Source organism: Aedes aegypti, chromosome 3 (assembly GCF_002204515.2).
Source record: "Aedes aegypti strain LVP_AGWG chromosome 3, AaegL5.0 Primary Assembly, whole genome shotgun sequence".
NCBI classification, from domain to species: domain Eukaryota; kingdom Metazoa; phylum Arthropoda; class Insecta; order Diptera; family Culicidae; genus Aedes; species Aedes aegypti.
The window spans coordinates 374,056,637-374,084,036 of NC_035109.1; the positions used below are offsets into that span (position 1 = coordinate 374,056,637).

Here is a 27,400-nt window from a genome sequence, read left to right on the forward strand (position 1 = left end):
GACACACTGAACCAGGCTGGCGTTTACAAAAGCAGTTGTTCTCCCTGCAGCAAGGTCTACGTTGGTCAAACGAAACGGTCTCTCGATGTTAGATTCAAGGAACACTTAGCGGAAACAGGAAAAGTTTAGATGACGTTAAACAAGGGGATGAATCACGATTTCAAATCTAAGGTAGCAGAACATGTATTTACAGAGGGTCATACAATAACGACGGCAGATATCAAAATTTTACGAAAGGTTCTTTATCTTAGAAATTGAATGTTGCTGAAATTTGATCCGTCAGAGACGAAACGAATTGACCATTAGGAAGAAAATAGAAAATGTAAGAATGCATTGATTGGAACAAAATGCGCGCCTTGTGCAATTATCGAGTAGGAAATGTAAAAAAAGCGTAGGTAGGTACCTAATATCATTTCTATTATTTATCTTTATTTGAGTGGCTTTTCGCCCTTGGCGAGTTCGCCACTTAATATATCATTTCTGTGAATAGTAATTTCTTTCATTTTTCCCAACAAAATACCATTTGTTATTTGCATAAATCAACAACTTACCAAAATTATTTATTGATTTCAGACATAAAAAGATAAAGATTAACAATAACGTTTGATATTAAAAAGTGGTATCAATCTGATGGAAACGGTCCCAGCATCGGGTGGGTCGAACGAGAGATAGATTTTGCACGTTCTTTTCCCCTGGACTTTGGCCATCGATCAACCGATGTCTTCAGTTCGGTTAGAGCACTGAGAGCATCCGGTACCGAGAGATGTTGTTCCACGTCGACAACGACCTCCCCGGACGGTTCGTGGTTGTGGTCGGTATACATTGCCAGGTACTCGAGCTGCCATCCGCTGCGAACCCGGGCGCCACATTTTGCTGTTTTGCACTGCCAGGTGATGTATCTGATGGTGGGGCGTGAGCTGTAAACGAACTCTTTATGGATCAAACAGATTCCGTCGGTGTTTGGACACCGATAAAATCCGATTTGTGACATAAGCGGTGGCTTGTAGAAAGTGGGCGTTTTTGGGGGTTTCTTCGGTTTTTGCTTCGGTTTAGGCGATCCGGACGGATTCGCTTTTCGTTTGGTCGGTGTGGCGCGGCTAGGAACAGCATTCTCTGTAGAGGTTACCACCGGTACGATTGATGCCACGGGAGGATCCTTGGCTGATGCAGATGGGACACTTGAAGTTGTGTTAAGTAGAGCTGAATTAGAAGTTTTAGGTTTGTCTAGTAGCGGCCTTATTTTGATCACTTGAGGTGAATGTTCCTTAGATGTTTGAGTGTTTGTCAAGGCGTTTATGTTTGACGACCCTGAGGTCACCATTGTGATTAGCGGTAGTTGAGCTGGAGGGTATGGATCCATTGTGATGATTCCGTTCGTTTTTGATGCTTCAGATGGATCTCCTCGCTCCGAAGAAGAGCTCACAGGCATAACTGAAAACTGTGTAGGAATTGACTCAAGTGAAACTTGCATATTGGCGATGTTGAGCTTGTTAGGCAGCGCTGGTTTGGGAGCATTAGACACAATTTGTGGAGTTTGATCCATCATTGGCAAAGCAATTACCATCAAGGAAAAGTCTTCCTCCGGAGGTTCCTTAACAGTCGATCCATGATTATGGTTTTTGTGCATCCGGAAGCGATGCAAATCAGCTGTAGTTACGATCATTCCAAGACAATTCTTTGCGCTGCAACGCCAATAAATTTGCGATGGAAAAGTAACGCTCAAGGCTTTTTCCTTATGAAATCGATAGCCATTGACAACGATTGAAGGTCGGTCGCCCTTTGTAGAGTAGTAAATGTTGGCTCTGTTCTGCGTCGGGCGAACAGGTGCACATGCGTTTGAGAGGGACTTTGAATGACCGCTGGATGATGCTGGACCTGCTTCCAAACTTTTCTCACTAGAACCATCAATTTGAGCGCTCAGTTTGTTCAGAAACGCACAGATTCGTTGATTCATCTTCTCGTACTTCCTATAAATTGACGTAGAAAATTCTCAATATCTTCAAACAAGCCTTGTAACCACAAGTTGCTAAAAAATCTATTATATCATTCAATTTTGAAATTTAAATCTACTTTATCAATAACAAAAGACATGGGTGTCATACATTATTCTTTTGAATTATTTACGGTCAACGGACAGTGGGTTCGTTACTTCTGTCCCCAGCGTCGTGGTTGGAACCAAACACGCTGGGCACAGAAATATCTTCCACTAGTGGTTCAAATATGTTTCCTTCAGGGTCAAATCTCGCATAACTTCTGATCTCGCCCTAAAAGCCATTGGTAACCATGTGTGTAGCTCGTTGTTTCTGAGCATTTGAATGGATTTTCATGCTATTTAGCAACGCTATGGGGAAGAAAGGATCATTATCTACCTGCCCGTGAAGTTGGTTTGGATGCTTATTCTTTCTTTTGCTCAGAAACAACAAGCTACACACGTGGCTACCAATGGCTTTTAGGGCGTTATCTCAGAGTATGCGAGAAATATGCCTTCGCAACTGTCGTCTCAGTTTGTGGTGCTTCCTTATACAAGCAGCCTCGGCCCTTCGCCTCAGTAGTTATCAGTTTCTGGAAATACTGTATCAGCCAAAACTAGGTGGTTAAGCTCCGTTCTAATTATCTGTTTATTGGTTGTAAAATTACATCTAAAAAGTTAATACCAGTGATACTTTGGATGGCAATAAATTTCGCTCGGGTCTGTGACTTGATCGCACCGGAAGCATAAGTATAACATTATTTATACGCATTTTATGAGTTCACAATCGAAGGAGGCTATCGACATCTTTTAACCCACATCCAAATCATTCGTGTAGTGGTGTTATAAGTCTCTAAATGACTGGTGCTAACGGTCGTTCGATTGGTCCTACCTGAGCTGACTTGTGGTCTTGATTGAGAATATTATCTCTACGTTGTTTATATCTACAGTAATACGATGTCAGAGTTGGAGAATGAAGCTGTTTGTTATGTTTGTGAGAAAGTGGAGCCAAACCTGGCTCGTCTCATAAGTTGTGCATACTGTGGAAGGTTTGCGCATTTTCGATGCAAGAAGCTATTTGGGAATGTGATTACCAAAGTGAAGAAAAATCCTTACTTATGCTCTGTTGAATGCTCGGAGATGAACTCGCATACCAATCAGAAAACTGTAAGTTTTGATGCTGTTGTTGCTGAGGAATTGCAAGGAATGAGTGAGTCGAAGAAAGAGGCATCTCAGTTGCGATACGTTGTGGAGCAATCTCGGTTACAGCTAGCAGCCTTGGTGAAGACCAGCGGAAAAATTGAAGAATCCCAGCAGTTTTTATCGAATCAATTCGACACCCTTCAGTCTGACTTTCGTCAATTCAAGTTGGATATGGACACGATTAAGACAGAGAACGAAGTCGGCGAATGGCAAAGAAGCTGATTTAGAGCTGGAACTAGACAAAGCTAATCGACAACTGTTGGCCAAGAATGCTGTCGTATTAGGTCTCCCTTCAATGGAATGTGAGAATACCAGAGGACTTATCTTCCAAGTATGTCGTGCTATTGGATTCTCACTCGAGGACACGGCAGTTACAGCAGCTAGGAGGCTCTCGGGAAATTCCGCGAACAAAGAAGGTGCTCCCATACTGGTAACATTTCGTGAAGAAAAGCTGAAGCAGGATTTTTTCGACCATAAACGGAAACACGGAGTACTGGAAGCATCGATTGTTTCAGAAGCGTTCAAAGGGTCGACTAATCGAGTATCGGTTCGGGATGAAATGACTGCTTTCGGACGTGAGCTACTGCGTTACACCAAAGAGGTTCAATTGTCGCTGGGCTTCAAGTACGTTTGGCCTGGAAGAAATGGCAAGGTGCTCATTAGACGTCAGGATGGGGGCAAAGTAGAGCAAATTGGAACCAAGCAAGATCTAAAACTGCTTACAAGCACATCTTCAAAACACCCGCTCGATGCTTCAATTGGCGGAGTGCACTCAATGGATTCTTCGCCATTGGCTTCACCTCGGACGTCGCCGCAGATTCAGCAATTCAATAAACGCACTCGTTCAAAGTGAATTTCCATTATTTGTATCCTGATTTATAATTAATGAAATGGAGAATTTATATGTTGATAACGTTGAATTTTTAAATAAAAACTATGGTCGAATGAATAATTATTGTTCCTTGCGAATATTGCAATTTAATATAAGGGGGATGAACAATCCCAACAAGTTCGATTCTTTGAAGGAATTTATTGATTTGTACACGGGGCCTATTGATGTGTTGGTAATTGGAGAAACTTGGTTGAAGGCGGATCGGATACAACTGTTTTGGCTAGAGGGGTACAGTGCAACGTTTTCCTGCCGTGATGACATGGCCGGCGGTGGATTGGCCGTATATGTTCGGAACGGGATCAACGCCGAAGTATTGACCAACACCAATGAATGCGGTTTCTATCATATTCATGTTTGTCTAAACCTGCGGAGTTCTGCGTTTGATGTGCATGCTGTATACAGACCACCCTGTTTTCAACAATCTCTGTTCAACGAAAAGCTGGAAGGAATTTGCTCGTGTATAAAGAATGATAGTTCTTGCGTTATTGTAGGGGACGTAAAAAATCCAGCCAATCAAACCGAATCCAGAGTCGTACGCGAATACTTGGACTTACTGAATTGTTATAACTTCGCAGTAACAAATACAATTCCAACGAGACCTGCTAGCGCTAACATTTTGGATCACGTAGTTTGCTCGGAAAATACAATGGACTGTGTAGTCAACGAAACAATGCCGTGGGAAATCAGAGATCATTGTGCTATTCTTTCTACATTCCGACTCGACCATCCAATACAACTTATTCAGCTTCAGAAAACCATTGTGAATCACACAAGACTCAATGAGGCGTTCTTAATGGCCATGCAAAATCCTGTTGGTGATTCGGCTCGTGAAAAAATGAATTATGCTGTGGAATCATACCGTACGTATAAGCAACGTTTTTCTAAGGTCATATCAATCAATGCTCGGGTTAATGGTCAATGTCCATGGATGAGCTTTGATCTCTGGAAGTTGATGCGAATAAAAAATAATGTCCTAAGGAGAAGCCGGAGAAGACCAGATGATGTACGATTAAGGGAACTGCTCGCACTTGTTGAATCTCAAGTAAAGTTCAACTGGAGAAGCATCGTTCTAAAAGCTTCTATTACACTAGATTATTCGAGAACTCGAACCAAAAAAGCGTATGGCGAAACCTCGATCAAGTGTTAGGCCGTAAACAAGGAATTAATGACTGCATAAAACTGACTGTTGACGGCGATTTGACGAGTCACGAATCTACGGTTGCAGACAAGTTAAACTAATTCTTCAGTGCGATCGGACCCCAGCTTGCCTCCTCTATTTCCAGTAACCGCGATATTAACAAGTTTGGAACATTACAAACAGTCAGGCAGTCTATTTTTTTTCGGCCCACCTCAATACAAGAAGTAATCGTCAAGATTATCAAATTAAATATCAATAAAAGTCCCGGCCATGACGAGATCCCAGCCTCCTTCATAAAGACGCACCACGCCATATTTGCTTCTTTAGTAGCAGACACGTTCAACGAATCTATTTCCTCAGGAATTTTCCCCGAACATCTGAAGGTTGCACGTGTTGTTCCAATTCACAAATCAGGCAATGAATCGGAAGTAAATAACTATCGACCGATATCGATCCTATCGGTTTTAAGTAAACTTCTCGAGCAACTCTTAGCCAACAGAGTTTCCAGTTTTTTGGACGAACAAAGGGTAATCTACGATCACCAATTCGGTTTTAGAGCTGGTTCAAGTACCTGGACGGCTGCGAGTGAGCTTGTTGAAGATATCTATCGGGCAATGGATAGTCGTTGTATTGCCGGAGTCTTGTTCCTGGATTTGAAAAAAGCCTTCGATACCATTGACCATGACGTACTATTGAGAAAATTAGAGTACTATGGAATTCGTGGTACTGCTAACGCATTGTTCAGGAGCTATCTAACCGCAAGACCACAATACGTATCAGTCAATGGTGCAACTAGTTCTAAGAGAGAAATTACAGTTGGAGTTTCTCAGGGGAGTAATTTAGGACCCTTACGTCAGTCTCTGACACTCCCTCCACACTCGTTATCAGCGAGACATCATTTCAACGGCACATAGTCAACAGCTCATCCTACCTAATTCAATTTATATAAAGTTTATACCGTTTTAATTCATATTACGGACAGCTTCAAATTCCGGACACTCTCGTTTGTATGGGAAACATTTCACACGAAATGTTTCAATTTTCGCCGTCCAAAAGTTCTCATTTTCGAGGCTCGTTTTATTAGGTTTTTTTCCATGAATATCATTGCAAATTAATAATGCCCAACTACCTTAGACGTCTCTTAAGTCGTTGAACGATTTCAATTGATGATTTGACTGTTTCATTAATGATTATCATGAGCTGTCCGTAATTCGAATCAAAGCGTCCGGAATATGAGGCAAAAGTGAGGGAGCGTCCGGAATAAGAATCATGAAAAGGCCACACGTTTTGATTTATTTAAATTTATTCAAGTTGCGGACGCGTATTCTTTACCCACCATCCGAAAGTTATATATATATATGTGGATACACTTGATCTTCACTCCCAAGGGCTTTTCCCTGCTCCAAATAAATAAATTAGAATAAATAAATTAAATCTCAACAGGTGGTGACCAAAGAGCTTTTAATTATCTCTGGGGATCCGATCGATTGGCCGCTGTTTATAAGTAGCTAACAACACATTCAACGGAAACTTGTGGGTACAGCAACTCGGAGAAACTTTTGCGGCTGCAGCGCAGTCTTAGAAGTAGTGCGAAGGACTTCGTCAGCAGCTTTTTACTCCACCCGTCAGCAGTACCCCAGGTCAGGTCTACATTGCAGCAACTGTACGGCTGCCCTTAACAGATCGTGAAAAACATGATCGCAAAGGTTCGGGTAGGAAGCACTGTTCAGCTTTGGACTAGTAGTCCAAAATCTTTGTGAGTACCTGAAACCAGTTGGTCTAGAGCGGCATCTGGCGAATCCAACAAAAGCAACAGTATTTCGTACGCCGTTTTGAACGTCGACAATCACCGGATCGAGAGCTGCACATCGTTCAAAGGTCTAGATTTGGATGGGAAATGGAAAGCAGTGAAGTCGCATAGACTATGTGCTCGATGCCTTACATCACGCGCACGTTGGCCCTACAAAGGGGAGGTTTGTGTAATCAACAACTGCCCAAAGCGACATCACCGTCTACTCAATTTCGATCCACCAGTGGCGGCTAAGACGACCAATGCGGTTATAACAGTTCATCGTCAACTCTTTTTCGTATTCTTCCAGTCACTTTGTATGGATGCAAAGGGCAGCTGGATACCTACGCCTTCCTAGATGATGGATCGTCGGTGATTCTCGTGGAACAGTCAATTACAGATGCTCTTGGAGCCAGAGGAGACATGGAGACGTTGCGTATCGAATGGACTGGAGGCAGTAACCAGAACATTTGCTGGGATAGAAGTCGTCATGATAGAGACTTCCAAAGCAGGAGGCAGAAAAAAGTATAGGTTGTCAGAGTAGACAATCTTGGCTTTCCACAACAGACTACGGATTACGCTGAGCTTTCAACGCGATTTGCACACCTCGGCAAACTGCCAGTGAAGAGTTTCCGCTCCGCTGTACCGGGAATCTTGATTGGGCAGTAATTCGCACGTTGAAGCTGCGTGAGTGCAAATTGAGTGATACTATTGTGACTAAGACACGAATTGGATGGACGGTGAGTGGCAGTCTGCCAAAGTGTACAATGCATAGGCCCCTTCTAACGCCGCTAATGTCCATTCTGTTTCTGTACCGGGAGCGACAAGTAGCAATTTCCGCAGACATCAGTTAAATATTTCTACAAATATTGATCCGGTGCGCTGCTGTTTCCATACAGGGACTCTCCAGAGCTGCTGATGAGCACCATGGTATCCGACGTGGCGATATTCGGAGCAAGGCGCTCACCCGCTCACGCGCTATATCAAGAATCTGAATGCTGACGAACAAGAAGCGGAATTTTCACGAGGTGCAGTGACAATCAAAAAACGATACTACGTTGATGATTATAGTTTTGATACTTCATAGGAAGTTCAAGTGGCATTTGAGCGAGTGCTGGGTATGGCGTGGATGCAAGAAGATGATGTATTCACATTTTCTCTACAGGTTGGTAGAAAGTGCATAACCTGCTGGAGGAGGCCATGAGTCCAACTAAAAAGGAAATGCTGCGCTTGGTTATGAGCATCTACGATCCGTTGGGATTAGCGATGAGCAGAGTGATGTTAATGGTTCAACGGTTTATTGGCAAGTGATAACAGAACATAGCTTTTATTAACTAACTAGCTTATTCATAGCCTACTAATCTAGGGTTTGCTTCTTAACACCCCCTTCCAAACCTAGTGTATGGCGATGCTTCTTGAATACATCCGTCGGTAAACCTTTGGTAAATAGATCGGCGACATGGTCCCCGGTTGGAATGTACAGCACCTCGAAGTTATAACGAATGACAATGTGCTTGAGTCGTTTCTGGTCCCTTTATTCTTTTGCTATTTGAATACAGGACTGGTTGTAGACTTCGTAGATGATTAAAGGCGAATCCAGCTGAACTCCAAACTCCGTAACGAGAATACGAAGTCAAACCGCTTCACATGTTGCTTGGCTCAGTGAGGATAGCCTCGGTTGAGGATAGCGACACCGTTGATTGCTTGCGTGTAACCAATGTTATTGCGTTGCCTGACATTTTGAAGCAGAAACCAGATGTTGATCTTCTGTTATTTACATCGCTGCCCCAATCTGCATCCGCAAATCCAATGAGTGGGACGTCCTTGCTCCGATGGTAGACGAACGAGATGTCTTTCGTTCCTTGAAGGTATCGTACAACTCGTTTGAGGGCTTTTCAATGTTCTTCTGATGGTGTATTCTGGAAACGACTGAGGACATTCACCGCCGCACATATATTTGGACGCAATGACAACATTAGGTTCGTAAGGCAACCCGTCAATTTTCGATAGGGACATCTGTATGATTCCTGATCACCTTGCAGCTGTATCATCTTGGCATTTGGCTCCAGCGGCGAAGAAACCGGTTTGCATGATTCCATCCCAAATCGCTTCAACAGATCGAAAACATATTTAGTTTGATTGATGCATAATGTACCGTGCAAGCACCATATTCTGAACAGTTAAGAAAATACAATTTGAATAACTAAAATTATTAAAGATTTCAACAGCTGGGATATTGGTTTGTCTTGCCGTTGGATTTGTCTAATATCTAACTAAACGTATAGATTAAAACAAAACGTCCATCAATTATCAATTATTTAAAAAATCATATGTTAGTCTGACGCATGCATGTTCCTAATTATGGACGCCATATACATCAATGGTCCTAATTATGAACACACATTGCTCCTTATTATGAACAGCAAACGAACTTTATGTAGAATATTTGTTGAAAAAACAACTTAACCATGTATTTTAGTTTTGAAATGTTACAATGAATCATGTTTCGAACTGACAGTTTACTATTTTGGATGTAAAAACAATGAATGTTCAACATAAGGAACGGACCGTTCAGAATATGGCGCTGTCTATAATATGGTACTGGCACGGTACCATGGTTTCTGTTGTGTTCAATGCGCAGACCCAAAAAATGATTCAGATCTTGAAAATCAACCATGTCGAATTCAGTGGCCAAGCTCTTCTTGATGTATGATAACTGTTCCAAGGAATGGGATGCCAGAATAATATCATCCACGTATAGAACAACGTAGATGCGGACTTTTTCTCCGGTATACGTGTAGAGGCAGCTATCGTACTTCGAACGTTGAAATCCAAGTTTCACCATAAATTTGTGGACCCGCTCATTCCAGCTCCGAGGCGCCAAACCGTATAGCGATTTGTTGAGTTTGCAGACCATCTTCCCCTTCTTCCTGGCGGTTGCTTCATAAAAACAGTTTCCTTCAAGTTACCGTTCAAAAATGCAGTTCGTACGTCCATTTGGTGTAGATGCAAATTCCTTTGAACAGCAACGGACGGTACTCATTCGAACCACCGGAGCATATGTTTCCCGATAGTCCATTCCGTATCGCTGCGAGCAGCGTTTTGCGACCAGCCGTGCTTTGTATCGGCTAATCGAATTATCGTCGTTGTATTTGATCTTGAACACCCATTTACACGGCATTGCTCGGTATCTATCTGGAAGATCTATCAAATCCCAGGTATGAAAAAGGTCAAAAAAGTTGAAATTTAGCGTGACATAATTTGTGTACCATCCCTAACCAAAACGGCCGCTATGGAAAGCATAGATAGCGCCACCGTAGTCTTGTGTGTTTGACAGAACAGCAATGCTGTCACAATGTTAAATCCCATATACAGTGGCGCCTTTGTGTTGATGCGGTGAGCACTTGGGGATGGTACAAAAATTATGTCACGCTAAATTTCAACTATTTTGACCCCCTCCCCCCCCCCCCTTTGTCACGTTTTTTGTATGAGTCCTCCAATTTTTTTGTAAAGCTTGTCACGCTTGGCTTGACCCCCTTCCCCCCCTCGGAGCGTGACGTAATTTGTGCATGACCGCGAAAACTACCTTCAATGATCCATTGAAATTAAATTTTCCGTTTTTTTTTTGTTCAGAAAACGCCCTGTCGGATTCCGAACGTACTTCAACCAGTTGTCGCTTGATACCTTCACTCAGTAGTCTTGTCTTCACAAATTCCAAAGAACATTGTTCCACTGACAAGGTCTCCAGCACCGTTATCAGCTGCTCGTAGGACTTGGGCATCGATTACAGCAGGTTGAAGACTATTACACTGAGGCAAAAATACTTAGGTTTTCCATAAATCTTGACTTACGAACCAGCCAAATTATGGTTTCATTGCACGGTTAAACATTTCGAAAATGGGATCATAAGTTTCATAAGTGAGAGCTTTGAATTCTTTAACAACAATTACTTGAAATAATGATCATAGCAATCGCTAGAAGAACTACTCCGCTTTCGATGTTGGGTAAAACTTAATCGAAAGCAGATCACATGTTATCAGAACATGTCAATTTTTGAGCTCGCCTGAAATAAAAGGCGAACAATGTTATCGATTGATAATTCGAATTGAGATATTATCATTGCGCTTATTACCGTTTTTCATTGATTGACTTATGAATTTTATTACTGAAATTCTTCACCAAAATCATAAGTAAAACCTAAAAATTTTAACAAGAATCGTTGTGGCGCCAAATTATAATTATTACTTAAGAAATTATTAAGTTTTTTTTTGCCTCAGTGTACCTTCTCGTCGAATTTAACACAAACCGACTCCAAGTCACGAACGTTCTTCTCGAAGGCAACGACATGTTTTTTCCAGGGGGCGAGATTCATCGTACCTCATGACCGACATTTGCTTCAATAGATACTGTGCATTGCGCGATTGTTTATCGCGACGGTGAACTTGAAAACTTCTTAAAATGTGTGCCGCAGGTACTACAAATCGTTTTGGTGTCTTCTACGCAATTATTCCTGATTGTCTAAGGCATGATCGCGCAGAAGACACCAAAACGATTGGAAGTACCTGCGGCGATCTACAAGCGTTTTTTTAAGATAGTCGGCGCAAGAATTTTTCGCGCCACGTATAATAGAATATACCAGCAACACCTTTCTTCTCGATGATTCGCTCCAATGTAGGCCAGATTGCTTTTGGTGAAGCCTTTGCCTTGATAAAATCCAAATGCGAGTCCGCGATCTTGTGGAAAACCAATTTTCGGTGTTTTTCAATCCTCCCTCCCCCCATGGTAAGATTGGTAAGAAAGGTTGTTGTAAAAATAAAATTTGACAACTTTTAGAAAAAAAAATCAATCGGTCCAATATTCATTGGACACAAGTTTAATACTTTTTAATTCTAAAGATGAAAATACCTAACTAGAAAGCGTTTGTGATTGTCGAATATTAGATGACACCTATGGCCTTAGTTATTGATAAAATAATTTAGAATCTTTGGGTGATTTGATAGTTTTTTACCAACTTCATGTGAAAACAATGTCCTGTGCGAATAAGAAATTAAGTCGTAACATCCACACTTACCGCTTGTCATTATCCAGGGGAATTTTTCCATGGCTGTGAGTTCTGTAGACGATGAAATGCCTGTAATCGTGTTGCACGATCAACTGACACGGACAGATGGCCAGTTCGCAGCGCCAAACGAGTAGACTTTCACACCGGTAGACGTATCCATCGAAAAACATCCGATGCTCCCCTGGCGCCACACTGTCCTCGCAGTATGTCATTATATCGAATATGCCGCCGAACTTGTCGCAGGCGGTCGAGGCACTGTCCGGTTGTGCGCGCTGTTCTTCAATGATTTCCACGTTATCGTTATTAGCTGTCGAAATACAGTGATTCAAACTAATATTCTCTCTTAAATAAAGTTACACAAAATCTGGCTCTTGCGGATGACACATCCTGAAAATCGCGATTTTTGCGGATTTCTGATTAATTTTCTTAAATTTCATGACCAACAGAGATGCTTAGGATTGCGTAGCTTCTTTATGTGTCATATACTTTGCCAAAGAGAAAAAAAAAATAAATCAGCCTAGTACCGTCAAACGGGGTGACTTGCAACACTTTTCAACTTCAATCAACCAAAACCATGATCTAAACATCATATAAAAATATGAATTCCTTTTAGAACTTTTAATGGCCGGCCCACCTACAGAATGGGATGACAGAAGATTGAATCGAATTATTTTGTCAGATCAAAAGTCATCAAAAAGGTGAATTTTTTTAAATGTCCTTATGCGGGGTGACTTGCAACACTCAATGCTAATTTACTCTTTGCCAACAAAATGTTTGTATTTTTTATTTGTCACACTTGTTAAGTATTGTTATTCATGTATTTAAAGCATTGGAAACAGTACAACAGCATTTTGAATAACTTTTTGTAAGAAAATAATTGAGCTACTTTTGTATGGGAAAAATATGTGTTAAATCATCAAGGTCGAATACCTTAACTGAATAATATTTTTAATGAGTGTTTGTTGCTGATTGATGAATTATTACTCTTTTGATTATAAAGTAGACCTAACACAAAAGTTTTTCACTTTTATAAAACTCTAAATTGCTTGGAAATAAAGTGTTGCAAGTCACCCCGCATAGGTACATTTTTATTAAAAATATTGTTATTAAAAACTTGTTGCTACAATTTCCCCTGCCCTTAGGTGATGGGATTGACGGTGATTTATCAAGCGATTACATATTGTTGATGTTGTGAAAAATTACTCTAATGCTAATATATTGATCGCGAAAATAATCGTAATTATAACTTATGAAATGTAAGCTAGTCGAATAGTTTTAAGTTAAATAATGAGCTGTGTTTCAATGCTTAAATATATTTTACACTTGATTTATCACACCTTCAGCATGAGTTTAGTTACTGTCGCATGATCTAACACCAGATAACTACGCGTAATGCTGGAGGGACCGGCAGGGCCTACTATCAGTCTCTACTAACACTCAAATCACTAACAAGACTGGGAAACCAACGATCACCTTCTTCAGTAGCACTATTTCTAATAGTAGTATTAGTTCAATATACATAAATCTTTTTGAGTAGACCACGAGGCGCAAGAGTGGGTGCGGGTGGTCTCTGCGTCTCACAGGTCATTGAAAATAGACATTTATGTAAGGTTTACTAACAATGTAGTAATTATTACCTTAGTAATACCGTAAAGTGCCGCAATTCAGCGCATCGCCTAAATCCGCGTATTTGGTCCAAAATTAGTCAAAATTTAAGAACAATTTTGAAATTTGCCCATACCGCTATTTGTATATGCTGGTAATGCATCATAATTCCAATTAAAATTATCATTAACAATAATTTACGATTTTTGAGAAATATTCCAATATTATTAGGTTTTGAATAAGTTTTGAAGGTAAAAATATTAGGTTTTGAATTACGGCATTTTACGGTATTGCGTTATTTAGCAAGGTAGGTTGTAGCGGTATTAGAGATAGTTTAGTAGTGTTACTGATATATGTATAATAATTAGAAAACTGATGACGCTGTTGTTACTGAAATGTTTCATTTTTAAATATCTTTTATAATATAATATAATATTATTGAACAAAATGCTGTAATTTACACCTTATTTAATTCTCTACGCATTTTTGCACTACTTTGCATTCATTACACCAACACTGGCGACATTAGCGTTCTTTGGGTAGTATTTCTGTTATGTAGTAGTAACCTCTATCGTTTTTATTCTAACGATCATAACATAATTATCGCGAGCGTAGTAGTGGAAATAACATAGAAGTAGCTTTTGTATTTGTAGTTAAGGTATCATAGTTAGTTCCCTGTCCTTTGGTTCAGAAAGGGGTATGGGCGCGTTCTGCCAACTCGGTCGAGGCAGATTTCTTGTGTGAACAAGTTACAACATGGACGTTCTAAAGTTCCAGAATGAAGTGTTGTGCATTTGAAGATGGGATGGATTCACGTTCGTGCTTTACTTCTGCTTATCTATAAAGTTATATGCAATAACCTACCCTTAGCTTAACTATTTAAATTAACAGTTGCAAATATAATAATCGTTTTGAGCTTACTAACATGTCGTCGCGTTAATTTTATCATAATGATCTTTTATCTACATCCATCGAACCATTCTGAATGGCCGTTGTGAGAATATCACCAAGAACTTCTCACATGCAATAAAGCTGGATTGTCATACATTGAAACATCAAGGTTCTCGCTCTTTCGGATTCATTTTGTTGTTGTTTATCATTAGTTTCAGGGATTGTTATCGTGGGAATCCAAAGAGCGAATTTTGTATGACTTCAATGTACGCCAATACTGCCATAAAGCATGTAACAATCACTAACAGTCACTCTTTATCCTTGTTTTCATATCTAACCCGCTTCGAGGAATAATTCATCGAAGAGGAAAGGCATCCTTATCATGGCAGCGTAATGGCCGAGAAAACGTCGGTTTGCGGTCGCATCTCTCCATCATCGGTTCTGCCCTACGCTCGCCAAATCGATACGCACTTGATCCGCCTACCTAGCTTGCTGCACTCCACGCCTTTGTTAAGTATAAAGTTTCTGAAATCATTGAATACTAATTGAAAGGTAAATCAAATGAACTTATTATTTAACTAATAACAAATTTGTTCCACAGAGCGATTTACAAAACACCACACAAAATCCCTCCTTTCACATATCCTTAGGCAAAACACTTCACTACCGTTATATGTATGACTGATTCATGTTCTTTCGACCTTGCATCATTCATACGTGTAGGGGAAGTCTAGAGTAAAAGCAAAACTTAAAGAACCTTCTGGTCAAAGATGTTGCGTTGCCTACTTCCCAAACTCCAAAACCCTCGGTGTATTATGGAAGGTGTGAGTTTTTAAACTTATGCTGGAGACTTGGCCCCTGACCCCCTTGTACATCAATAAAATAAAAAAAAAAAAATAAATAAAAACTTGTTGCTACAATTTCGTAAAATAAAATTCGTCATATTATCAGTTATTAGTTATAGAAACACCAGGTAGAGTATTACTTTTGTATATTAAATCTATCCCATGTTTTAAGTCACGATTTCGAACCTTCATCAAGCATCAGTTTCAAGTAATTTTAATGAATCATGTTTAATGTATAAAAATATTTATGATAACAGCTTTAATCGTGACTCTTACTTGAATTGTAAGTCAAACGTATTGAAGCACGGATTTGAAACGAATTTTCTTTTGAAATTTGTGTTTTATAGCGAAATTTAGTTGTAAGTTACAATGTGTTGCAAGTCACCCCGCCGTTGCAAGTCACCCCGTTTGACGGTAGTTTTTTTTAGAATGTGTTAAAATTACATGATGTGTTGATCCAGAAAAACTCAATTCTGTACGAATCGTACTGAATTTTGTGTATCTTCGTTTAGATGTAAGTGTGTTCGTACATGGCACTGTTTTCACAGGCGGTAAAAAAAACTATAGGGTAAGTGTTCCCTTAGTTGTGGGTGTTCCTATAATTGCGGTAGTGCCGTTTTCACTGATTTTATTCCATTAGCCACAGAACCGACACTGCCAATCGACGCCAATTGGCTTGTTTATACACGGAATAGTTGAAAAGAGCGTCCAAATTGCTTGAAAACTGATGAAAAATCACTAAATTTGCTAAAACTGTTCTTGCTTGTACCAATAGTTGCGGTAAAGTGTTCCTATAGTGGAGGATCCCATAAGAAAACAACGGATACCACAACTATAGGAACACAAATTAAAAAAATACCGCAACTAAAGGAACAGCGTACCAATGGACCGATGCACGAGTTCACTATCTGACGTTTAAGCGGTGCTGTGTTATTTACGTGACCATGGCAACGAGTGAATTCGGCACCGCTCAAACGTCAAATTAGTGAACTCGTGCATCGGTCCATGGACCAATGCACGAGTTCACTCGTTGACGTTTTAGCGGTGCCGTGTTATTTATGTGACCATGGCAACAAGTGAATTCGGCACCGCTCAAACGTCAAATAAGTGAACTCGTGCATAGGTCCATGGACCGATGCACGAGTTCACTAATTTGACGTTCAAGCGGTGCCGAATTCACTCGTTGCCATGGTCACGTAAAAAACACGGCACCGCTGAAACGTCAAAGTATGAACTTGTGCATCGGTCCATAGTGGAGGTATTATTTTTCACTGACATGCCGTGGATTACTGCGATGAAGTCATTTTTCTCATTAAGTCAATGGTCGTTGCTTCCCGTTCCAACATCAACATGTGCATTAATTGCGCTTCTTGAATTAAGGTGGTTAAATGAAGTTCAATCGCGCTTAGTACCTCCACTATTGGTACATCTACCCTAAACCAAATTGATTTGAAAACAGTGCCATGTATGAAAATGTAATTGAGTCACTGTACCTCCTCGCTGCTGACGGAATGTCCGAATCTTTCGTATTTGGTTGTCGCTGTCCTTACAGCGACGCCGGAACGAATCGAACTCATCCAGCTGTTTGACACAGCGGGAACAAATGCGGGCGTCCAGCTCTTCCGATGGAACCATCTGCAATGAGTAAAAACTTATCATATCCTGCTTCCGCATCTGTCACACTTTCTTACAATGATTTCCGCCAGCAGACTGATCTTGTTGAGCAGCACCACATTGGATTCTTTTGCCTCGCGGGAGAACAGCGGGCGCAGTTCGTAGATGCTCGAGAGGCACAAGCGGCAGAAGTCCTCCGCCACGAAGCGCGACGACAGCTCGAAATCCATGTTGTTCAACTAATGTTCGAAGAAAATAAAGCAATTTATCACAGGCACGTTGTCGTCACGTTTCCAGAATCGTTTGAAAGTTTGGTTTCTTACTTGATTTTCCGAGAAAATTAGGGTGAACGACTTCTACACAGCAAACGGTGTCGCGTGTTTTGACTTTTGAAAAGAGCTTTGGTAGGGATGATCAAAATGACTGCGCGCTGGTTACAAGTCGACCAAACCAAAAGCGTAACGATTCTGAAGGACTAATGATCAAATAGTGAAACATATCAGCTGATTTAATAGAGGTAATAAACTATAGAGGAAGAATGTCGCTGGCGTCGCTGCAGGAACATCTTTTGCTGGCGGAGATAGGCGGGGCTATAAATGTCAACGCGAAAAAGTACGCAGTTTGACACTTATATATCCGACATGTTTCTGAGCGAGAACAAAGGGAACAGCAGCGACATTAGTCCTCTATAGTTTTCTATCTCTATTGCTGATTTCGATATCATTTGGGCCAAGGCGCACTAACAAATTTCAAGTTGGCCCAAGGACCCATTCACAAATTTCATAACACTGATGGGGGTGGGTGGCTATGGTAGATCTTACAGTAAAGGCAAATTCGAAAAATGTTCATTAAAATGCGTTACAAGGGGATCCGCGGCTACAAAGCAAGGGTTCATTCATAAATTTCATAACGCTAAAAATGGCCATTTTCGACACCCACCCACCCCCTCGTAACGCTTATTTGTATTACAAATTTTGTATGAGCCGTAACATCACAAGGACACCCACCCACCTCTTCAGCGTTATGAAATTTGTGAATGAGCCCAAAGCTATAGTTGGCGCGTTAACCGTGGCCAACTCCGGTCGTGTCGGGGTGTTTTTCATGCTACTGCGGCAGTGATTGAGGACACTCGTTCCGTACGGAACAGCCATGCTGAAGCTGTGTGGGTTCGATTCCCGGGCGGTTCAGGATCTTTTCGTAATGGACATTTTCTGAACTTTCTCAGGTAAATGGACTATGTATCGATAAACATAGGAACCCCTTATGAAAATTCGTCACAAGAAATCGGGTTGAAATTCATAAACTTGTCTTATGAAACCAGAACTTGAAAACAAAAAACGTTTACGCGGCAACCTGGAATCGAACTAGAAACCTTGCGATTGATAGGCCCGAGCGTACATCACGCGCCTATCGACGCCTTGATGTGGAGTGATGCTAAAACAATACACAAAGCGTTCGTATTGCAATAATCCTTCCACCTTTCATAAGGCAAAATGTAAGAAATTTGATAGTCCAGTTCGCTGCGTGTAGAGTATCATCGTGCCATTCAAAATTATTATTAAATCAAAAATATGTGTAGACACACATGGCAAAAATTTATGTAGTTTCACATATAACACCTATATGGAGAATGAACTTGTGAATATCAACAACCAAAACAAGTCAGACACGAGGCAACCATTTTGCAGAAACAACAAAACGCTAACTTTTCGCAGGTTTTTCGGTAAGTTTACTTAATTTTCGATTTAAAAAAAACTATTTGATCAACATTTTTAGTTTGCAGATGGAATATGGAACAATGAGAATGTGCGTCGAAAGCATATTTCAAGCTACATGTCGAGTTACATGTACTCCTTCAATCGATACCGTTCCTGGAGGAATCTAAAACACATGGAAGAAGAAAAGTTGAAAAACGTGCGGTAAGTTGGACAATTGCTAAACTGGTGTTCTAATAAGGCTATCCATGAGGACTTTCCGTGATAGGACTGACAGCTAAAAGTGTGCATACAACCGAAGCGAAGGGGTAAACAAAACATGCGAGTGTTATCAGAGCTTTACTTTTTCTTTTGTAATCGAACGATCACTCCAATCGCGAAACGTCAAAAACTCATGGTAAACAAAAAACCAGCTGATCGCAGCTGTCTCATGGATTGCCTTATTAACGGATCATTGAAGATAGTTTTTGCAAGTGCTCACCGCATCAAAACAAAGGCGCCACTGTATATGGGATTTAACATTGTGACAGCATTGCTGTTCTGTCAAACACACAAGGCTACGGTGGCGCTATCTATGCTTTCCATAGCGGCCGTTTTGGTTATTTTAATGATCCACTGATGATTAACTGATGATGAGAAAAGTTCCCGTTTCGAAATTTGGCACATTGCGCAATTTAGAAGAAATTCTGGTTGCAGCTTCCGGACTCGAAATTTTGAGACTTGTTCGAATTGTCGATTCTCGCGTTAATTATTGATTTAATTGAATACTGCAGTGAATGAATAATAAACTATGTTAAAATATATTTTTATCCCATAACAGAGCCCATGACAATATTATTTATATTATCAAATAATCTTTATTTGAACGGCATTCAAGATTTTTCAAATACATTGTACCGTGCACCCCCGCTAAGGGATGATATACAAATTATGTCACGCTAAATTTCAACTTTTTTGACCCTCCCCCCCCCCTTTGTCACGTTTTTTGTATGAGTTCTCCGAAAATTTTGTAAGGCTGTGCATGACCCCTAATTTGAACGGTACCTCATGCAAACCATCGGGGTTCATTTTTAATTTGAACATCTAGTCACCCTTGAAACGTGTTTCTGGTTACCTCCTTCACTGTTTTGTTTTGATTCTGCGTTCCATTCCACAGCGTTCCATCTCACTTCACTCCGTTCCATGAGCTAAATGACTTTTGAACCATTTTTAATCTGAACGCTGTGCAAATTAGCGGAGTACAGATTAAAAAGTGTTCAGATTAAATGTGGTCTGTTACCTCCATAAAATGATTTCAACAACGAATTTAATCTCGGATCAAAAGACACGTTTACTTTCCTTGACCATTTTTATTCTTCTACTTTCTTTTTCTTCTTTCTTACATTCCCCGTTTCTACTCCCGTGTTGCCAGTATTACATTTGTCAATATAACATTTCCCCCTTTCCGTCGATTAATTGTTCCCTGTGACTGCTAAATACACTTTCAATCACTCATCCATCGCGTAGTCCTCAAAACGAAGCGGACGCTTTACTTCTCTTCTTGGCCTTGCAAACGCACCGGATTGTACACCAGGATTTGCAGATGCTGGAGTGCTGGACGAAATTTGAATGTTCGATGAGGGTGTAATCCATTCCTCACCAGAAGTTTCTTGCAGTTGAGAACTTTCTGAGCCATCGTAGTTAACAAGTTTCTTCAGGTGCGAAGAGTTCCTTCTGTACTGCTTCCCCTCACTAGTCTCCACGATTACACTGTTACCCACTTTCTCACGCACTGTGGCTGGTTCTGGGTCAAACAACGGCGATAATTTATTTTGGGGCACCAAATTGCGCATCAGTACACGATCGTTGGGTTGTAATTCAGCACTTGCAGTTCGGTGGTTGATGTCATACGAGGTCTTCGCAGAGTGCTTGTGAATCCAGTCTCTATCCCTGATTTCAGAATCGTTAGCAGTTTCATTCCAAGTGAGCTGAGGTATCCAATCGCGAAACTTCCTCCCAAACAGAACTTCAGCAGGGGAGCGTCCCGTAGCCGGATGTTGAACCAATGAGTACACGTAGTTTGCCTCTTCAAGGTCACTTTTCCAATCAGACTTATTTATCTCAGCAATCCTCAGAATCTTCAGAATCGACCTATTCTGACGCTCAACATCACCGTTGGCCTGTGGCCAATAAGGAGTGGTGTGTTTAAGTTGGATACCAAGACGCTTACAAAAGTCTTCCATTTTTACACTCGAAAAATTCTTCGCATTATCAGAAACAAGGATCGCAGGAATTCCCAGTCTGAAGAAAATCATTCGCAGCTTCGCAATGATGTCATCAGAAGTAGTAGTTTGCATTATCTCCGTTACGCGATAGCGACTGTACAAGTCGATCACTACCAGTATGGAATCATTAGACGGCAGAGGTCCCAACATATCCATTGCCAAAGTATGCCATGGTTGGCTTGGCAACTCCCTTATTGACATCGGTTCTTTTCGCGTAGAGCCGCACACTAGCTGACAGTCCAAGCAAGATTTCACCATTCGTTCTGCATCGTTATCAATTTGTGGCCACCAGACTTTGCCACGGAGCCGCTGTTTTGTTCGTTCTATCCCTGGATGTCCGATGTGGGAGAGCTTCATTACACGGTCTCGAAGAGCAGCAGGAATCACGATTCGAGTACCTCGCATCACGATGTCATTAATACAGCTTAGCTCTTCTCTAAACGGCTCATATCTTTTCAGCGGTGCTCCCCATTGACCGGTATTCAGCGCTTCTTTGACTGATGAAAGCTCTACATCCTTCACTGTATTAGTGAGTATATCATCGATAGTTAAGGCAGTCGGTTTTGCCGTGTCCAAGATCGCCAGCAACATGGATTCTCCAATTTGATCGTATGTTGAACATTTGTGGAACTCTGGCAACCTAGACAGAGGATCAGCAATGTTTGCTTTTCCGGATACATGTACGATCGTATAGCGGTAGGACTGCAACCGCAAAGCCCACCGTTCGATGCGGTGACATGGCTTGCTCCTGCTTCCAAATATTACCTTCAGCGGTTCGTGGTCGGTAACCAATTTGAACTCCAATCCTCGCAAGTATGGTTCAAGCCTTTCCGTCGCCCAAACTAACGCCAGCGCCTCCCGTTCATTCTGAGCATTAGCCCTCTCGGCCGTAGAAAGACCTTTGCTGATATAGCAAATCACTCGCTTTTTCCCATCTCTTACCTGGAGCAGAACCGCCCCCAAGCCAACTGGACTGGCGTCGGCTATCAGAATGGTTTCATCGTGTGGGGAGTAGTAACCTAAGTTCCTAGGGTTCGAAACTTCGCGCTTAATGAGTTCAAATGCTTCAGCATGTCTCGATTCCCATTTAAACTTTAAATCCTTTTTCAAGAGTTCTCTAAGGGGAGCTGTCATGGTTGAGAGATTTGGTATAAACTTACCCAGGTAGTTGATTAAACCTAAGAAACTTCTCAGCTCCTCAACCGTTGCAGGATTTCTGAGTCGACGAATCGCATCGACTTTTTCATCGGAGGGGTTAATACCTTGATTAGTCAGCCGGTGGCCCATGAAAGTCACTTCATCCTTCCGAAATTCGCATTTGGCTCTATTCACAGTGATTCCGCATTCCTTTAGCCTATCCAAGACAGCCGCCAGCGCTGCGTCGTGTTCCTCCATGTCTTGCCCAAACACCAGGATGTCGTCGATGAACGGTTTCACATTTTTGATTCCAGCCAACACTCTCTCGATGACACTCTGGAACACTTCCGAGGCACAATTCATCCCGAAAGTCAGACGTTTGTAGCGATAGTAGCCGTCATGAGCTGCGAAAGTCGTTATTGGTCGAGATTCATCCGCCAATTCAACTTGATGGAATGCCTTGTTCAGATCGATTTTAGAAAATACTTTACAGTTGTGTAGATGTGGAATAATGTCGTCGAAAGTAGGCAGGGGATGATGTTGTGGTACTATCGCTTTATTGGCATCTCGCATGTCGACGCATAGACGAACTTCATTTCCAGCCTTCGGTCGCACAACCAACCTGGATATCCACGGCGAATCACGTGGTGCTCGTTCAATGATATCCTCTTTAAGTAGCTTTCTCAATTCGTCCTCGACCTTCGGTTGAAGAGGTATTGGAATCCGACATTGAGAATGTTGGACGGGCTTCACATCTGGATTGATTTGAATGGATACAGTGACTCCTCTAACCTTTCCAATTTTCTCATCACACGTAATGGTGCAGATCGACGTATCTATTTTTAGAATGCCGAGGTCCTTCGCTGCTTTCCGTCCCAGAAGATTCATTCCACTCTCCTTAACAACGAAAACTTTGTCGCGTACGCAGGATTTCTTGGTTTCGATTTTAGCCACGAACATTCCTTGGACCGACAGTCGATGATTTCCATACGCCAGCAAGGTTTTCGTGACGTTGTTAGTTTGATGCTCGATTTCAACTTTCTGTTGTTTCAGGAACGACCATGTTTCTTGGCTGATCACATTGACCCCGGCGCCGGAATCAATCATCCAGTCGAGCTTCACTCCTCCTACCTTACATGTAACGCGGTCGTCGTCAGCTGGGTTGATGGCAAATACATAGTTGACGCTTTCTTCATCGCTGCACGATTCTTCGGAACCTTCTTCGCTGTCGTTGTCGTCTTCGTCGGCTACCTGGTTCACTTTGCTTCGGTGGCGAGTTTTACTTTTTCGAGCGGCTTTCTTCTCCTTCAGTTTGGTTTTGCAGCATCTCTTAAAGTGGCCAACAAGATTGCACTTTTCGCACCTTCTTTCACGAGCGGGGCACTCGTCATCGTTGGCATAATGACCACTGTATCCACATCGAAAACATTCTCCTTTTGAACTGGCAATCCGGTTAATTTCTTCACACTTCACCAGGTTCTTCCGATGTTTGGCAATCGTCTCTAGAGACCTTCCAAGTTCCACAGTCTGGGCAAGGGTCATATTCGGCTTCGTTAATATTTTGGCCCTAAGTTCGTCGGAATTCCCTTTTTCAAAAAGCTGTTCCTTGATGTTTTCGTCCAACCAATCGGCATAATCACAAAGATTTCCCTGCTCGCGAAGTCGAAGCACAAATTTCTCAATGGATTCGTCTGGAGCTTGCTCGAGATTCCGAAAAATATGGCGCTCTCGGGGCAAGCATTTGAGCGGGAGGAAATAATCGTCCAGCAGCTTTAGGGACTCTGCATACACATCGGATCCTTCTGGGATGTTTACTTCAGCATCTCCTCTAAGGTTGAAAAATATGTCTTGGACATCGTTTCCAGCGTAGTACAGCAAATACGAACGCTTCCTTTCCGGCCGTGTCACGTTGTTTACGTCCAAAAATATTTCGAAGCACCGCTTCCACTTTTTCCAGCGATTCGAAACTGTTGACGTATCGCTGGGGTCAAATTTTGGCAAGTTGGAGCTTGCTGGGTTTTCCATTTTCTTCCGACGGATTAAACCGTTTCGCGCACTGTTCCCTTTGAGGGTGTTTGTTTACATAACCGCAAAAGTCCGAATTATCTTTTGATTTCACCGAATCGAATCTATTTTCGTATCCAAACATACACCGAATTTAATCATTTAACGTATCAAAACAGAACCACTAGTAACTGGCCATCCTCGTCGCCAAATGTTACCTCCATAAAATGATTTCAACAACGAATTTAATCTCGGATCAAAAGACACGTTTACTTTCCTTGACCATTTTTATTCTTCTACTTTCTTTTTCTTCTTTCTTACATTCCCCGTTTCTACTCCCGTGTTGCCAGTATTACATTTGTCAATATAACATGGTCAAACCAACGGGGGTACTCGGTATTTGTTAGCACCCATGAGTTTAAAGGCCACAAAATGAACACTTGGGGTTCATTCATTTATTTCATAACGCTAAAATTTGTTATTTTGGACACCCACCCACCCCTTCGTAAAGCTTTTTGTATGGATGTTATTCAATTTTTGTATGAGCCGTAACATCGTTAGGACACCCACCCACCCCCTCTAGCGTTATAAAATTTGTGAATGGGCCCTTGGCATGTGTACTACAAATAAGCATCATGTTCTTGGACACGTAATGCAATGAGTGTACCCGCATAGAGAATCACAGTTCGCCTTACATTCAAAACAATTAATCACTTTTATCTGTTAAGGTTAATGTACTCCGAACAGTTGATTTTATGTTGAACTGTATTCAGTCTAAGGCTTAAGACGTTTAAAAATGCCCGCATAATTATGAACCATACATCTACTGTTTCCCATTCAATCCACAACAATTAACAACAGTATTCGCATAATTCGGTGTAAAATTGAAAATAACAATAAACCAACAGTACCATAAACGGGTTTTACAGTTCGGGGAATGGTAATTGCACAAATTACAATGTGGGGAATAGGCGGTTAAGTTATGTAACCATTTAAAAAGGCCGATTTCGTAGAACAAAATTTTTTCATTACAATCTGCCAAACGGTTCACATACCTTCCATTTTTTGATCAATCTACTGTAATCCAAACAGGTAGAGAATGGTTGAACTTTATAATTTGAATCAAAACAAATACTGTATTATGTAATTATCGTTTAATTGTGAGGTATAGTATTTAACTCAAGAATTATCCCTGTTGTGATTATTCAATGAAAGATGAATGGATTTGATCTTTTATACATTTTTATTCATATTAGAGCAATCACACTGTAAAACAGATTGCTTTTCTTATTTCACCACTTTTTTCTGCTTTTTTCGCCGTTCCAAACTCGGGAGGTTCTTGCTCACACAATCCTGGGCCTTGGAAGCAAGATTTCTCAGCTAGAAGATTACGGGAAGATCGGGTTGGTTTCATTTCTAGGTCACTGCAACAACACATCCTGGAAACAACAAATTGGTGCCCGTTAGAACTTGGATCTAAGTTACACGGAATAAATTCTTTTTACCTGAGAGATCTAGATATGAAACGGGTCACTTGGGTACTAGCTCACAAGCCTTAAAACAGAGGGAAGAAGCTTGAATCCTTCTCAAATAAAGATCCGTCACTTGAAAATTTATTTCCGCACGAGTTATTTCCACTTCTAAACCAAACAAAACAAATGGCGAAACGATGAAAATATTGTAGGTACTTCGCTCACAAACACTAAAGCGAGCCACTGTTTGCCAAACTGTTGAAAATAGGTTGTATACGGTAAAATGTAAATGTGTTAGTGTTTTGCGATAATGACCGTTTCGCAGAATGTCAAGTAATAATTTTACCATTTCTTGGAGATTTGAAACTCCGTATAATTTTACAATATCTGGACAGTATCTTTTATTGTTACTGTTTGGCATGCATCACACAAACCATTTTTAAACGTCTTAAGCCTTAGACTGAATACAGTTCAACATAAAATCAACTGTTCGGAGTACATTAACCTTAACAGATAAAAGTGATTAATTGTTTTGAATGTAAGGCGAACTGTGATTCTCTATGCGGGTGGTTTGTGTGATGCATGCCAAACAGTAACAATAAAAGATACTGTCCAGATATTGTAAAATTATACGGAGTTTCAAATCTCCAAGAAATTGTAAAATTATTACTTGACATTCTGCGAAACGGTCATTATCGCAAAACACTAACACATTTACATTTTACCGTATACAACCTATTTTCAACAGTTTGGCAAACAGTGGCTCGCTTTAGTGTTTGTGAGCGAAGTACCTACAATATTTTCATCGTTTCGCCATTTGTTTTGTTTGGTTTAGAAGTGGAAATAACTCGTGCGGAAATAAATTTTCAAGTGACGGATCTTTATTTGAGAAGGATTCAAGCTTCTTCCCTCTGTTTTAAGGCTTGTGAGCTAGTACCCAAGTGACCCGTTTCATATCTAGATCTCTCAGGTAAAAAGAATTTATTCCGTGTAACTTAGATCCAAGTTCTAACGGGCACCAATTTGTTGTTTCCAGGATGTGTTGTTGCAGTGACCTAGAAATGAAACCAACCCGATCTTCCCGTAATCTTCTAGCTGAGAAATCTTGCTTCCAAGGCCCAGGATTGTGTGAGCAAGAACCTCCCGAGTTTGGAACGGCGAAAAAAGCAGAAAAAAGTGGTGAAATAAGAAAAGCAATCTGTTTTACAGTGTGATTGCTCTAATATGAATAAAAATGTATAAAAGATCAAATCCATTCATCTTTCATTGAATAATCACAACAGGGATAATTCTTGAGTTAAATACTTGTTGACCAGTGTAACTGTCGAATTTATTTAACCCATTTACTCTGTATTTACCCAAGCGACAATAAACGTGTATCTTTGTCAGTTCATTAAATCAAACCAAAACAAACGCACGCGTTTTTCATGTATGCTCTGCAAATTCCCATAGGTTATGGGCCGCAGTAAAACGAAAAGTTAATTGCGCGATAAAATAGTTGTTCCGATTAAGTTTTTCGCGAGTGTCGTGCCGGGAGAATGTCGACAGATTCGAATGCAGACAGTACAGGATCGGTTGCTGCTGGAGGACGCACAGCCGGCGGAGTGGCAGATGCGAGAATCGGCGCAGTTGGAGGAAGCATTTCGCTTCCGGCAGTGGATAAGTTGCGTGGCCGGGAGAATTATTCTACGTGGGCGTTCGCCACCAAGATGCTGATGATCCGGGAAGGCACTTGGGACGCAGTCACACGGCAGGAACAGGATCCGGAAGATGCACTTTCGCTGCGGGCATTGGCGACGA

At 41.2% G+C, this 27,400-nt stretch overlaps 1 protein-coding gene and 3 long non-coding RNA genes across 5 annotated transcripts; 2 read left to right on the forward strand and 2 right to left on the reverse strand.

The window, feature by feature from the left end:
• Positions 1 to 547: 547 nt before the first annotated feature.
• On the reverse strand, positions 548 to 17,578 carry LOC5574198. Of its 2 annotated transcripts, XM_021851908.1 has the most exons (5): positions 17,332 to 17,578; positions 17,086 to 17,247; positions 16,888 to 17,029; positions 12,063 to 12,360; positions 548 to 1,967 (listed from the first exon to the last, which is right to left on the reverse strand). In XM_021851908.1, the coding sequence occupies exons 2-5, from the start codon at positions 17,236 to 17,238 to the stop codon at positions 623 to 625; spliced, it is 1,938 nt and encodes a 645-aa protein (XP_021707600.1). In that variant the 5' UTR covers positions 17,239 to 17,247; positions 17,332 to 17,578; the 3' UTR covers positions 548 to 622. The 2 variants fall into 2 exon arrangements, with proteins under 2 accessions (XP_021707600.1, XP_001661255.1); XM_001661205.2 differs by having other exon boundaries at positions 17,086 to 17,578.
• Positions 17,579 to 18,514: 936 nt separating this feature from the next.
• On the forward strand, positions 18,515 to 18,899 carry LOC110678589. Its single transcript, XR_002501762.1, has 2 exons — positions 18,515 to 18,731; positions 18,785 to 18,899. It is a non-coding gene; the product is annotated as an uncharacterized LOC110678589 (long non-coding RNA).
• Positions 18,900 to 25,352: 6,453 nt separating this feature from the next.
• Positions 25,353 to 26,039, reverse strand: LOC110678590. Its single transcript, XR_002501763.1, has 2 exons — positions 25,634 to 26,039; positions 25,353 to 25,567 (listed from the first exon to the last, which is right to left on the reverse strand). It is a non-coding gene; the product is annotated as an uncharacterized LOC110678590 (long non-coding RNA).
• Positions 26,040 to 26,147: 108 nt separating this feature from the next.
• Positions 26,148 to 26,851, forward strand: LOC110678591. Its single transcript, XR_002501764.1, has 2 exons — positions 26,148 to 26,570; positions 26,637 to 26,851. It is a non-coding gene; the product is annotated as an uncharacterized LOC110678591 (long non-coding RNA).
• The last annotated feature ends 549 nt before the right edge of the window (positions 26,852 to 27,400 follow it).